The sequence below is a fragment of the Xenopus laevis genome, chromosome 5L (assembly GCF_017654675.1).
Source record: "Xenopus laevis strain J_2021 chromosome 5L, Xenopus_laevis_v10.1, whole genome shotgun sequence".
Lineage (NCBI taxonomy): Eukaryota > Metazoa > Chordata > Amphibia > Anura > Pipidae > Xenopus > Xenopus laevis.
In genome coordinates this window covers 69,222,496-69,237,495 of record NC_054379.1, presented here as the reverse complement: position 1 = coordinate 69,237,495, position 15,000 = coordinate 69,222,496, and the positions used below count along the sequence as shown (strand labels likewise).

The following is a 15,000-nucleotide window of genomic DNA, read 5'->3' as shown; positions in this document are numbered from 1 at the left end:
AAAAAATGGGACAGTTGGGAGGTATGATCAAGTCTCTCAAAAGTGTCATATATGCTACAGCATAAATTTAGGGTGCTCTATTCACACTGACTTGTAGAAGACTACTCTATAAAAAGGAGAAAAGACACAGGTTAGCAGACAACAGATAAAACACAATTGTATTGGGCAGGGCTTATCTATTATGTGCTATGTAACCTGTGCCTTTTCTTATTTATTACAACAGCTTGAATGACTGCTCCCATGGCTACACTGCATCTTGTTTATATAAACTATAGTAGTCTTTCTGAAGAAAACACCCAGCTTTTACCAGTGCATGCTAACAGTATATTATATGTTAATTATTTTTAAAACACTCATTTTATGGTGTCACTGTTCCTAATTAGTGATGAGTGAAATTTTGCACCACGTTTCTCAAATGGGTAAAAAATTTGTTGTGTCAAAAAAAATTTGTCATCCATAGACTTCAATGCATTTCTGGGACATTCCATTAAAGAGACCGACACCAGAAATTAAATTATTTTTACATCTATCATAGCTTTGTTTGCTACTTATAATTTTGCCATAAAGTATTTGTTGAACGCTTTTACTGATCTAACTCCCGTGCTCGTCTCTGAGGGGGCTGCCATATTTGTGCAGCAGAAGTCCGTTAGCATTAGAAACTTTAACTGAAAGGCTGAGATGGGACAATCAGGTTGGCAAATCAGTCGGTTTAGGAAGAACAACTAAAAATTATTTACAAAGACAGACCTGAAAAACAAACAGTTTTGCAGATTTGCAAATATGAAAGCACAGGAATCGGTTACTTATGAAATCTTAAAATATCAGCAAGAAAAGCGTGTCATCTTAAATTGATAAGGAGGAGACAAGTGTGTACGGATTATGCAGGACCTATGATATAAATTAATGCTAGATGGGTCAAGTGATGCTTGGATTCAGGCCGAACCACCAAATCCTATGCTAAAGATTCGGCCGAATACCGAACCGAATCCAAACCCTAATTTGCATATGCAAATTAGGGGAAACCATTTTTTACTTCCTTGTTTTCTGACAAAAAGTCCGCGATTTCCCTCCCCGCCCCTAATTTGCATATGCAAATTAGGGTCCGGATTCGGTTTGGCTGGGCAGAAGGATTCGGCCGAATCCGAATCCTGCTGAAAAAGGCAGAATCCTGGCCGAATCCCGAACCGAATCCTGGATTCGTTGCATCCCTAGTATCTCGTGAGCAAAAGTGAAAGTTTTCACCATTTTAATGCTAATGACCTTTGCTTTGTGTTTAAATAACATATTAGTTATAGTTAAAACGTTTAAAGACAAAGATAGCTTTGAATTGCAATGACCCTAGTTTTGACAAAAACAAAAGCAAGGATGTACTTTACATAAAACAATTTCATGTGACACCTGTTTATGGTTCCAATTTGAGATCATAAAAAAAATCATAACCGACAATGTTTACTTAGGCCTACAGCTTACTTTTTTTTTTAACTGCAGTTGTAATCACACGGTTAGAGATGCTTTTCGAACTTTTGGTCATGTAATTACCCAAGGCTTATTTATATTTAAGACTGTAAACATGGTTACTCTGTAAATACTGTCGCAGATCCTTCTGGGAGGGCTTTCTCAATGAGACTGGCTGAATCATTGTGTTGGAAATAACACAAGTGAGATTTGGCAGTTGAAGGAGAAAAAAGGCTAGACAAGGTGAAAAGTTAATAGTGACCAAATCTGGAAACACATTTTGTAAGTGGGTTGAGGTCATAATTTAATTGTTTTCTTTGCAAGAATTATTTTTAATAGGAACAATAAAATGCTGAATATATGAAGGTGAAATTATATATTAAGTATTTAAAAGGGGTCTAAACCAAAAAGGGAGTTGAAGTAAACTAAGGGCTCTTACACATATTTGACACGTGTTTATGGCTGGAACTACACGATGTGATCTTGATATCCGACACGCTGAGAGGAAGTGCATACGAGGAATCGGTGAATATAAGGTAATAGAAATGTCGGACCTTGTCGCTGCGTGCATCTGACACGACTGTCAGATGAAGACACAACGTGCAGCGTTCGCATCCGACAGTCGTGTTGTGTCGTATGCATGCAGCGACAAGGTTCATCATTTCTACTACTTACCTTATATTCGCCGCATCTGTCTCCTCGCATGCGCTTCCTCTCAGAGAGTCGGATCTCAAGAAGACGCATTGTGTATTTCCAACCTAAATTGCAGATTTGAGCACACCTAAATGAATCCGCTAATTGATTCCATTAAATTTTGCCTGTTTGTACAGTGTTCAGAGTTGCGTTTTATTGCATTTGTGTTTCACTGCGTTTATAATTTGCATCGTTGCTTTTTTTGTACTTGATGGGTTACATTTGAAATAAATGCACTTGTGTTTATAAAAATGCAAATACATTCAATTCATGCATTTTTATGTGCTTAGAATGCATTTGTAAATGTCTTGCCACCCCAATTATTTTTATCTGCTAGGCTCATTTTAATGTAGGATTTGTTAAAGCCATTGAAAAATCATCTTTACTTAATTAGCAAGAGATATTTTTCCAACTCTAAACCTTGGCTCTGGTGTTGAAAAACTCTGCCCTTTCATTCACAGCCTGCTTGCTTTGATCACATTCACTGATTAACCGATTAATTGGAAAAAAACAGATCCCAATTGACTAATCAACTGTGTATAAATTTAATACACAGTAGAAGATGTGCAAATAAAAATGCTGGAAATGAGATCTAATAGCTGATAATGGCACATACAACTTTACAGTACAAGGCTGGTCCACTAACCACTACGAGCAGGAAGACCTTAAAGGGATTCTGTCATGATTTTTATGATTTATTTCTTTCATTTCTAAATTACAATGTTTACACTGCAAATAATTCACTCTACAATATAAAATGTAATTTCTGAACCAGCAAGTGAATTTTTTTAAGTTGTATTATTGGTGTGTAGACAGCCATCTCTGGTAATTTTGCCTGGTCATGTGCTTTCAGAAAGAGCCAGCACTTGAGCATGGAACTGTTTTCTGGCAGTCTGTTGTTCTCCTACTCAATGAGACTGAATGTGATGCAGTGGGACCTGGCTTTTTCAATTGAGTGCTGTTCTCGGATCTACTAGGCAGCTGTTAATCTTGTGTTAGGGAGCTGCTATCTTGTTACCCTTTTTTCTGTTAGGTTGAGTGGGGGGGGGGGTGCTATGGCAGTCCCAACTTTTTCATGCTTTTCATGCTCAGACATCACCAGTTTATGCGAATTAAAAAATGCAGAGGGCCACCCAGGACCCTGCTAGACATCCAGAAGTGAGGGAAACAACTGAACAGCCTTTGAATTAAGATTTACGCTCTCTGCGCTAGAAGTGCCAAATTTTCGGTTTCAGCTCTTAAAGTACCAGGAGCGGCTTTTTTGCTGCCCCTGGTACCTAGTGGGGTGCTGCCGCCTGAGGCGACAGCCTCAACTCGCCTCATTGGCAAAGAGCCCCTCCTTCTCAAGTCTCACTGTGCAGAGCTGGCCACTTTTGCCTGCAGGGTCGCATTTTCCTTTCTTGGCAGAGCTACCCGCCCACTTCTCCTTCTAACCGGATCTCAGGACAGGCATGCAGGGAGGATTCGGAAGTTTAAGGAACCTTAAATCATGGGGGTAAGGGCTTTTTGATCTAAAAACCTAGCGTTTGGGTAGGGGCAAGCCTTAAAAAGCAACTGACATGCTGACGCAAGTATAAGCCGAGGTAAACTTTTTCAGCACATTTTGAGTGCTGAAAAACTCGGCTTATACTTGAGTATATACGGTAATGTATGATAGATCTAAAATTAATTAAATTATTATATTTAGAAATGTTTTTATTTCATCGATATTAAACTAATTAAAACATTTTTATAGTTAAACGTCTCCCATTTTACCTGTCATTTTAAACTTGTTAATTTTCAGAATGTACAAAAATAATTATACCTACAGAGAAACAAATACATTCAAGTATCACTGAGAACCTAACTTGTTAATTCAGCTGGTTGGATATTTATAATTTGTTTGTAAGATTCAGTTAGCGCAATGTGAACTGAAGCCTTTGGGATAGTAAGCCATATTATACTAGTTAGAAATTGCCTATTTTGGACAACAGCCAAACTGCAATGGGCCTTAATAATTAAAATATAATTAATCTTTATTGGAAGAAAAATCAGCCAGTTGGGTTTCTTTAATGTTTACATCATTTTCTAGTAGACTTAAGCTGCCATAGACGCAAAGATCTGATAGTATTAATGTCCGTTTTGTACGTTTTGGGCCATTCCATGGCGATCGGATCTCTGCATATCAGTGGGAGACTGTCACCAGCTTTGTCGGACATAACTTTCATATGATTGCTGTCAGGGGCAGAACATTATCTGATCTGTTCTTTTACTACTTTATCTGATCTGAATGGTTAGTGGCAGGTCGGGAGATGGCACCGAACGATCGTTCGTCCAATGTGAAGGTAAATCTTCACATCTATGACCACCTTTAAGGTATGAGGATCCAAATTACCAATCCAAAAAGCCATAGATCCCAAGCATTTTGCATAACAGGTCCCATACCTGTATAGAGTTTTATATATAGGATCCTTTATCCAGAAACCTATTATTCAGAAAGCTCTGAATTACAGGAAGATCATCTCCCATAGATTCCATTTTAATCAAATCATATATTTTTTTCACATTTTTAAAAATGAGCTCCTTTTGTCTCTGTAATAATAAAACAGTTCCTTATACTTGATCCCAACTAAGATATAATTAATCCTTATTGAAGGCAAAACAATCGTATTACTATTCAAATTATTATTAAGTATACAAGGTATGGAGATCCAAATTACAGAAAGATGCCTTATCTGGAAAACCTCAGGTCCAATGGTTCCATACCTGTATTGGGTTCCCATACCTGTTCTAAAGTTGATCTATATAAATTATGCCTAAATTAAACATTACAGTAGATAAGGAAGCTATTATGTGTGTATGATCTATATAAATTATGCCTAAATTAAACATTACAGTAGATAAGGAAGATATTATGTGTGTGTGTGTATATATATATATATATATATATTATATATATATATATATATATATATATATATACATATACACACATACATATACACACACACATACACATTTTTTTTATATATTTTTTAGAGACATTGCAAAACCCATGAGGAGTTGAAGGGAGGATCCAAGGGAAACACCTTTATAAACTGGATATAGGGTGGAGTACAGGTATAATCAGTTCTTTAATGGTTACAGATTATTTTTAGAATGGATTATGCTACAACTCTTATTTTATTATACTTTCTGCTCTTCACCAGGATATTTGGAATCAATTTCACATTAAAATGACATTCAATTCAATCTTGTCAGGGACACTCTTTGAGGACAGCAATGTGCATATTTTGCACTGATAGGTTTGAAAGAGGTGTAAAGTATGCCAAACTGGAAAAACCATGGCATTCAATGTCATTTTGAGTGGTGAAACTCAAAAACTCAGAAAGGTCCAGTTGCGTTAGACTTGGTTATACTAAACACTGTATACAGTAAATTCACTTTCCTAAAGGGGCTTTTACACCAGGCCCATACGTAATAAAAGGTCTCCACTGAAACAGCTAGGAAAACACTACTGAATCTCAAGAATGATTATCCATCAAAATGTGCACCATATTCTGCACACCAATTGAAGCTAAATAAAAATGTGTAAAACTTAACCCAACAAAGAATATGTAATGCAAATGATAAACAATGATATATACACAAATTTTGGAAGGCAATAATAAAAAAGATGGTAATTTCTAGGTATAAGAGACTGGTAATTCTTTGGTGGGTCGCTTCCACATGCACTGACTGATGACTAACGCCAACTGCCTTTGTAGAGTACACTATTCTTCTTCTACTGTTTTTGCCAATTTAAATTGTGCTTTTGAAGGTGAAAAAAGGCTGGTGTCTAAAACATCTATAATCAGTGTGTAAAAAGTATGGAAATGTCTGTCGGTAAAGAAAAAAAATAAATTATGACCTGATGTATTCAGAGTTCAATGGTTAGTGACATTTTGTATATAAATAAATTTACATTTAAAATGTAAGCTTTGTGCCTTTGTAACCAGAAATGGTCCTGTAAACATAAACTAGTCCTGTTTTACAATCATCCTTCAAATAAAATGTGAATATGTGAATGGACAAATGGGTTGATTTTACAATTTAATGAGATCGATGCAAACAAAAAAATGCGACATTTTGCAGCAACCCATAAAACTGCTGCCTTTATGGTATATTAGCTGTCGCCACCCACCATTGTTTTTCAACCAGCCTAAAAAAGCTTAAATAAATTGCTGCAAGTCTGTACCAGTCACATTTAGTAGTACTGTCTTCATGGGGGGTTGGAAATGGGGACACATCTACATTCATCATTCAGAAGCATAAATATAGAGTGTTGGCTGACACAGGCTGTAACAATCCCATCTACTTACCCTATGCAGAGGGTGTGAACAGGACTGGCCTGTGCCCACAAACAGTGAGCTCTGCACCTTACTTCAAATTTTTTTTATCCAATACAAGGTACAGAGTGCAGCCAGTCCCAGGGCTCTTGCTCACCTTTTTATTTATTTTCACAGATATTTCTGTTATCATTGTAATCTTAATTGTACAACTGTATTGTAATTTACTTTATCAAGCAGCAGTTATGTAACTCACCTTACATCGTGGACATTTTTGAGCATTTCTCTGTCCATGTTCAATTTCATTGGCCCAGTGACGCAAAAGTTTGTCCCCTTTCTTGTACTCTCTGCAGTTAACTCCTTCATGCCAGGGAGCATGGCACCTAAAACACCAAATAAATTGGCAAGATGGGCACTGTATCTGTGAAAAAAAGAAAATGATTATATTGGGTAGAAGGGTAATATGTCAAGGTATCTTGAATTGACAGACAATATCCCATGTCCATCTCTTAACAACAAAAGTTAAAGGGGTTGTTCTCTTTTGAATTAACTTTTCGTATGATGTAGAGCAGGGGTTCCCAACCTTTTTTTACCTGTGAGCCACATTCAAAGTAAGAAGAGTTGGGGAGCAACACAAGCATGAAAAAAGTCCCTGGGATGCCAAATAAAGCCTGTGATTGGCTATTTGGTAGCACCCCATGTGGACTGACATCCTACAGGAGACTATGTTTGGCTGTGCACCTGGTTTTTATGCAACTAAAGCTTTCCTTCAAACCAGGAATACAAAAATAATCACCTGCTCTGAGGCCACTGGGAGCAACATTCAAGGGGTTGGGGAGCAACATGTTGCTCGCGAGCTACTGGTTGGGGATCACTGATGTAGAGAGTGATAGTCTGAGACAATTTGCAATTAGTTTTAATTTTTTTATTATTTATTGTGTTTTAGTGTTTAGATTTTTATTCTGCAGCTTTCCAGTTTGCAATTAAAGCAATTTGGTTGGTAGGATCCAAATTAATGTAGCAATCATGCATTGATTTGAATAAAAGACTGGGATATGAATAGGAGAGGGCCTGAACAGAAAGATGAGTAATAAAAAGTAGCAATACCAACACATGTGTAGCCTTACAGAGCATTCATTTTTAGATGGGATCAGTGACCCCCATTTAAAAGCTGGAAAAAGTCAGAAGGCAAATAATTAAAAAACTATAAAAAATAAATAATGAAAACCAATTGAAAATTTGCCTATAATTGGCCAATCTATAACATACTAAACGTTAACTTAAAGGTGAACCAATCTGGAAAAACTCCCTCCTATACCTATGGACAGATTTATCAAAATGTGAGATTAGAGCTCAACACAGGAAAAACTCATACTTTCTATTTATTCCCATGGAACTTTAAAGGGATCCTGTTAATAGTGTTAATCCAGCAGACTTCTGCACTGAAATCCATTTCTCAAAAGAGCAAACAGATTTTTTGATATTCAATTTTGAAATCAGACATGGGCTAGACATTTTGTCAATTTCCCAGCTACCCCAGTCATGTGACTTGTGCCTGCACTTTAGGAGAGAAATGCTTTCTGGCAGGCTGCTGTTTTTCCTTCTCAATGTAACTGAATCTGTCTCAGTGGGACATGGGTTTTTACAATTGAGTGTTGTTCTTAGATCTACCAGGCAGTTGTTATCTTGTGTTAGGGAGCTGCTATCTGGTTACCTTCCCATTGTTCTTTTGTTTGTCTGCTGGGGGGGAAAGGGAGGATGGGTGATATCACTCCAACACTACAGCAGTAAAGAGTGATTGAAGTTTATCAGAGCACAAGTCACATGACTTGGGGCAGCTGGGAAATTGACAATATGTCTAGCCCCATGTCAGATTTCAAAACATGTTTTCCAGTGCCAATATCCATTTAATGTGAACTTAATGAAATAAAACTTCAAATTCAAATAGAATTCAAACAATTATATATTTTCATGTCAAACAAATTGGTAAGCATGCTCACTTTTAACTTGTTCTCAGATTTGGTGGGGTTTGGTATGTGGGTTTTACGCTTGAATGTTGTAAAGTGCTTGCACTGCGGGCAGGGCTTGGTGCTTGAGTCCATACGGCTAAGTTCCAGGAAGTATTTATACTTGATGATGTCATCATGTGGCAGGCTATACAAAATGGTGGATTCATCCAGATGTTTATTGCACTCAGTTATTGGGCATTGGATTTCTGCTTGTCCTAACTGCACCTGGAAGGAAACAAGAATTGGGTTAAGGGGTACTGAAAACATCTAATTAGTAGTCTAAATGTTTTCATTTTAAAAAAACAAATCCACATAAAGAAAAGCTACATTTCTTTTTGTTGTTTCCCATTTATACTAACTGAACAGAACACTTAAGGGTAGATTTATCAACATTCAACTTTTTAACTGTGACTTAAGGTTTTTGTATAAAAAGCATGAATTCGAGTTTCCGAAAAATACAATTTCAAGACTTTAGTGTAAGACTCAGTATCACAGAAAACATGTTGGCACCTAAAAGCTAGAAAGTGTATGTAGAAACCAATGGGAATTGAATTTTTAAAAATCGTGGTATTTTTAATACAGGTATAGGATCTACTAATTTTCCAGATTAATTTATAATATGGTTGACTAACCGCAAATAAAGGGTAAAATGGGATTTCACTGCATTCAAGTTTTTTTTTCATGCTTTTACTTGACCTGAGATTAAAAAATTTTTTTAAAAAAATCAGTGCACATTTGAGTTTGCAGTGTTTTCAACTTATTTCAAATGTGGAATAAACTTGAAAATACTCAAATTTCATTTTAGTAAATATGCCTCCTAGTGAATTACATTTGGCATGAACAATGCTTTACCCAGCAAAAAACATAAAAAGCTAATTTCTTATGAGTTACTATGAATCCCTAACTGAAAAGAGTTTCTCGATAATAAAACCCATAAGTGTATAGCACGCATAGAACTAGCACAGCATATTAGCATACATAGTTTAAAGGAGAAGGGAAAGAAATAATCACTAGGGGTGCCAATTTGTTAGAAATTCCACAGTGATTAGAATTGCTTACCCAAGGCCCTAGGCTGGTATTCTACTTTGCTAAAAATTACACTGGCCTGGAGCACCCCCCAGCGATTATATCTTTCCTTCTCCTTTAAGTTAACTGGGTGCAGTGGGAATTCAATTAATCAACAAGAAGCCAGTAAGTTTTAAAAAAATAATAATAATAATAATATACTGTATGTAAAAAATAAAAAACATCACTTATATTTTTTCAAATCAATACAGACATTGTTAGATATAAGCAAAATATAGATCTAGTCATCTGCAATGCTGTTTTTAAGATGAACATTTATTTTGCTAGGTACACAATAACATTTTTTTTAAAAAAAGCCACACAAGTTGTGAAAGGTTTCTTTGTTTCATTGCTTCAGTTGCTATTTATATTTGTGTCTTCAGAGAGAGACTTTAGGGTCCACTGAAAGTACCAGTAAAAAGGCTTTCTGAAACAACAGTGTGTTTCATGCCACTGAAGAAGATGCCAATGAGCTCAGTGCTAACTGAACATGGGGCATACGGGGGTCACAATGCCATGTGTGACCTAATCCTAAATAGGCAAGTACAATATAATCTCTTATTTAAACAACATACAGTTATAAGATCCGTTATCCAGAAAGCTTCAAATTACGAGCAGGTTGTTTCCTGTAGACTTAATTTTAATTAAATAATTCAAAATTTTATAACATATTTCCTTTTCTCTTTTTCTCAAAACTGTACCTTGAAATTGATCCCAACTAAGATATAATGAATCCTCATTGGTGAGAATACAATCCTCTTGGGTTTATTTAATGTTTGAATCATTTTTTAGAAAGTATCAAGAAAGGGTATCAAGTCCAAATTATGGAAATAATCTAATCCAGAAAACCCCAGGCCCTGAGCATTCTGGAAAACAGGTCCCATATCTATATTTCTAAAGGAAAACAACAGAATTCATGTTGCCAAGTAAAATACACCACCATTTTTTAAAGATGTCTCGATGTGAAATCATTCATCTGTGTGTAATAATCATTACATTGAAATGTTATCTCATCAGAGTAAGCTGCATGGTAGCTCCTATTAAACCAACGGAAATATGAATAAGCAGAACAATGCATGTCCCTATATTATATATTATGATATTTGAAACCACAAGAGCTTCCAGTTTCTTTGCATGACTGTTAACAGGATGGTGGGAGTTATAGTGCAGCAATAAGTGAGAGAAACAGACTTTTCCTGAAGTAGATTTTTTGGTAGAATGATTTGACTTTCTTAATTTTTTATATAGTAAAGGCAAGTAACATTATAAGCAGCTGGTAGCTTTTAATATCAGTGGGAGCCAAGCTCACATACACATGTTTTGTAAAATTTTGCTCAAACATCATTGCAATAATTAACAAAGGATAAGCCTGAAAAGCCTAGCCATCTGATTGTACTATGGCCTGTCCTTTCTGGGAAATGTGGTTTAAGCTTAATTTAGGGATTTGCATACTGTGCGGCAGACAAACCTTGTGACAGTGCTCAGCAAGTACAGTAATCCTGGCAATATTTGCAACAGTGGGGGAAGGGCACACTTTTAGATTTTAGATTTTACTTGCCACAGAATGAAAAGCCCTTAGAATCAAATACTACTTAAAAGCAAAACAATTTAAGTACATCAAAACTCACAGGCAAACAATCATGAGAAAACAATATGTAAACATAGCGTCCTCCCCATACTTTATCTTTCTGCACTATTAAACATTCATGACAAGCAACATTTTCTGCCATTTGGCAACCCTAACAACATACCTGCATTTGCTTTTCTTGTTTTAAATTAGCTAAAACAATTTTTTTTTCACAGCAAAACAATTTCAGGTTAATGAGACATTGGTACTTTTTACAATTACTGCTATGCCGACCTATATACAAGTTAGGCCTATAAATCTTTTGACAGAGACAACTTTTTTCTCATTTTCGTTCTGTACATTACCACAATAAATTTTAAATGAAACAACTCAGATGCAGTTGAACTGCAGACTTTCAAATTGGGTTGTACAAAATTATTGCATAACAATATGAGGCACTAAAGCCTTTTTTTTTCATTTCAGGGGCTCAAAAGTAATTGGACAAATTAAAAAACTGAAAATAAAATGTTCATTTCTAATACTTGATTGAAAACCCTTTGCTGGCAATGACAGCCTGAAGTCTTGAACTCATGGACATCACCAGATTCTGGGTTTCCTCCTTTTAATGCTCTGCCAGGCCTTTACTGCAGTGGCTTTCAGTTGCTGTTTGTGTGCCTTTCTGTCCAAAGTTTAGTCTTCAAAAAGTGAAATGCATGCTCAATTGGGTTCAGATCAGGTGACTGACTTGGCCATTCAAGAATATTCCACGTCTTTGCTTTAATAAACTCCTGGGTTGCTTTGGCTGTATGTTTTGGGTCATTATGAAATGCCTCCCAATGAATTTGACTGCATTTAGCTGGATTTGAGCAGACAGTATGTCTCTGAACACCTCAGAATTCATTAGTCTGCTTCTGTCCTGTGTCACATCATGGATAAACACTAGTGTCCCAGTACCACTTGGCAGCCATGCACGCCCAAGCCATCACACTGCCTCCGCCATGTTTTACAGATAATGCACAAATTGGAGTTGTGAGCAGAGAAAAAAATTGTGAGTAAACACCTGTAGCCTTCAGTGCCATGCACAGTCATACACCTGTTATTAGCAGCTTGTACAATAAAGATGTGTGCTGCTATCCTTTGCTTTGGCATCTGCTCTGCACTGGCTTGTCACTTCCCTAGCAGCTGTGTGCTGCATCCCTAATCTTGCCGAATTTTCCAAATTTTAAACAATGAGTTTTAATAAATGTTTATGGCACACATAGTTTGATTGCGCCTACTCTGCGGCAGGGTTTGTATCTCTGCTTGGGAAAGCATTAACATAGTATCCACTAAGCATCAAGTTAAGTAGCACTTCACATTTATTTATAACATACAGGTGCCCTACAATAATTTAACTAAAAAGGGTTGGATTGCATTAAAAAAATGTAAATAAAATGGCAAAACTGCCATTAGAAAAAAGGTCTTAGTGTGTGTGTTGCAATGCTAATTCAGTTAAATGAAAGTAGTAGTAATGATACTATAGTTTGTTTTATGGCACATAAGGGTGCATTGGCCACTGCTGTAATCGGGCAGAATACTTTGCTGGTCAAATTGGCCATACACCATAACCTTTTTCTTTATTGTATTGTGTATGCTATGATTATGCAAAACCACAACTTTTTGTTTTGCCATTAAAGGAACAGTAACACCAAAAAATGAAAGTGTTTTAAAGTAATGAAAATATCATATACGGTTACCCTGAACTGCATGGTTTGCTTCAAAAACATTGATCATCAAGCTGCTGTGTAACAATGATGGAAATTGAAAAAAAGCTATATGGCACAAGTTAAATAGTAGATAACACTATTATGTTCTACAGAGCGGTTATCTGCTGTGTAACTTGAGCGTTTTCTCTAGGGATGCACCGAATCCTACTTTTCTCCTTTGAATTTCTGCCCCCATTGCTACACAGCAGCATATTTGTATAAACAATAGTAGTGTTTCTAAAGCAAAACAGACATTTTACCAGTACAGTGCAACACTGCATTATATTTTTATTACTTTAAAACACTCATTTTTTGAGGTTACTGTTCCTTATAGATTAGAGACTTTTGTCATTATATTAAGAAATCAAAATATTCTTTTGGATTTTAAAAGAAAATTACAAAATTATTGTTTTATTATCCTAAACTTTAAAGGGGACAAATATCTAAAAGTGAACAGCACATGCCATTACAAACATTTATCTAATTGATGTTGGGTTTTCAAAATGAAGCATTACCAAGATATTTAGATCTGTAGCTTCTCTTTGCCAGTCCAAAATAAAACTCCAAATCCTCCAAATAACTCTCCTGCACCCCCCCCCCCCGGCCTGGACCATGTCGACAAGCTAATGAAGTAGAAAGTTCAGGTACATGCCCCTTTAATCTGCATGACATTGGTGTGATTGGCTGAAGTGTGCCATGTAAATGAACTGGATGGAAGGCACATGCACAATTGCGCTTCAGGTTTCTCTGCACTCTGCCATCACCTCCGCTAACATTTGAATTGCTGCAAGTACATTATTACACTAATCATGAGGATTCATTCAGTTTAAAGGGATACTGTCATGGGAAAAAAAATTTTTTTCAAAATTATTCAGTTAATAGTTCTGACCCAGCAGAATTCTGCACTGAATCCATTTCTCAAAAGAGCAAACAGATTTTTTTATATTCAATTTTGAAATCTGACATGGGGCTAGACATATTGTCAATTTCCCAGCTGCCCCAAGTCATGTGACTTGTGCTCTGATAAACTTGAATCACTCTTTACTGCTGTACTGCAAGTTGGAGTGATATCACCCCCTACCTTTTTCCCCCCAGCAGCCAAACAAAAGAACAATGGGAAGGTAACCAGATAGCAGCTCCCTAACACGAGATAGCTGCCTGGTAGATCTAAGAACAGCACTCAATAGTAAAAACCCATGTCCCACTGAGACACATTCAGTTACATTGAGAAGAAAAAACAGCAGCCTGCCAGAAAGCATTTCTCTCCTAAAGTGCAGGCACAAGTCACATGACTGGGGGCAGCTAGGAAATTGACAAAATGTCTAGCCCCATGTCAGGTTTTAAAATTGAATATAAAAAAATCTGTTTGCTCTTTTGAGAAATGGATTTCAGTGCAGAATTCTGCTGGAGCAGCACTATTAACTAATTCATTTAGAAAAAAACATTTTTTTCCCATCACAGTATCCCTTTAAGCAAAATTTCTGCAAGTAGGGGTTGGAATCTTCGGGAGATCTGTTGCCCACAGTAGCACAGATTTAATTGCAGGCGACAAATCTTACTGTGTGCCAGTGCCCTAAACGATACTCAGGGATTTTGCTCAGCAGGGCCAAAATATATTTATAAACTAACATATTAAATTAGATTAGTGACCTCCTCCCAGAGCTGTTGAGGGAGACATGAGACAATGAAAAAAAAACAATATTAGAAAAATTAATAAATATAAAAAATAGAAATCGACTAAAAAAATGTTATACAAACACACATACTGATACCATTAATTCTAGCCCTTTGGTTCATTATTTGTTTAAAAGCCTCTCACAACTAAGCACCATTAAAGCTTAAAGTGATATTGGCCTGACATTTTGCTTACAAACATGAACATTTCATCACAAAATGGTCAATGGTGATTAAAAGACTTCTCCCCATGTCAGTAGTCCATAGTTACCACACACAAGGCAGCTTGTGTTACTGATCCCTCTACAAACTATTGTTAACTTGTAGTGTATTTAATGGGTACTGAGACACAACAGGTGTTTTAGGTACTAAATAAGATAGGCTGGGCAGCATTGTTCTCTCTCTTATTGATGTACTAGTCAAGAAGATAATTTGGGAATGTTATACGGTTAATTACAATTCTGGTTTTTAATAGAGCAGATTAA

The 15,000-nt window shown here is 36.3% G+C and overlaps 1 protein-coding gene across 1 annotated transcript in view; it reads right to left on the bottom strand.

The window, feature by feature from the left end:
* rnf217.L (ring finger protein 217 L homeolog) overlaps window positions 1-15,000 on the bottom strand; it is a 42,352-nt gene that overhangs the window by 5,431 nt on the left and 21,921 nt on the right. The window contains exons 2-3 of the mRNA NM_001096117.1: window positions 8,456-8,689; window positions 6,712-6,876 (exon numbers count right to left, since the gene is read on the bottom strand). Of these exons, the coding sequence (NP_001089586.1) occupies window positions 6,712-6,876; window positions 8,456-8,689 (399 nt within the window). The remainder of the gene's footprint in view (window positions 1-6,711; window positions 6,877-8,455; window positions 8,690-15,000) is intronic.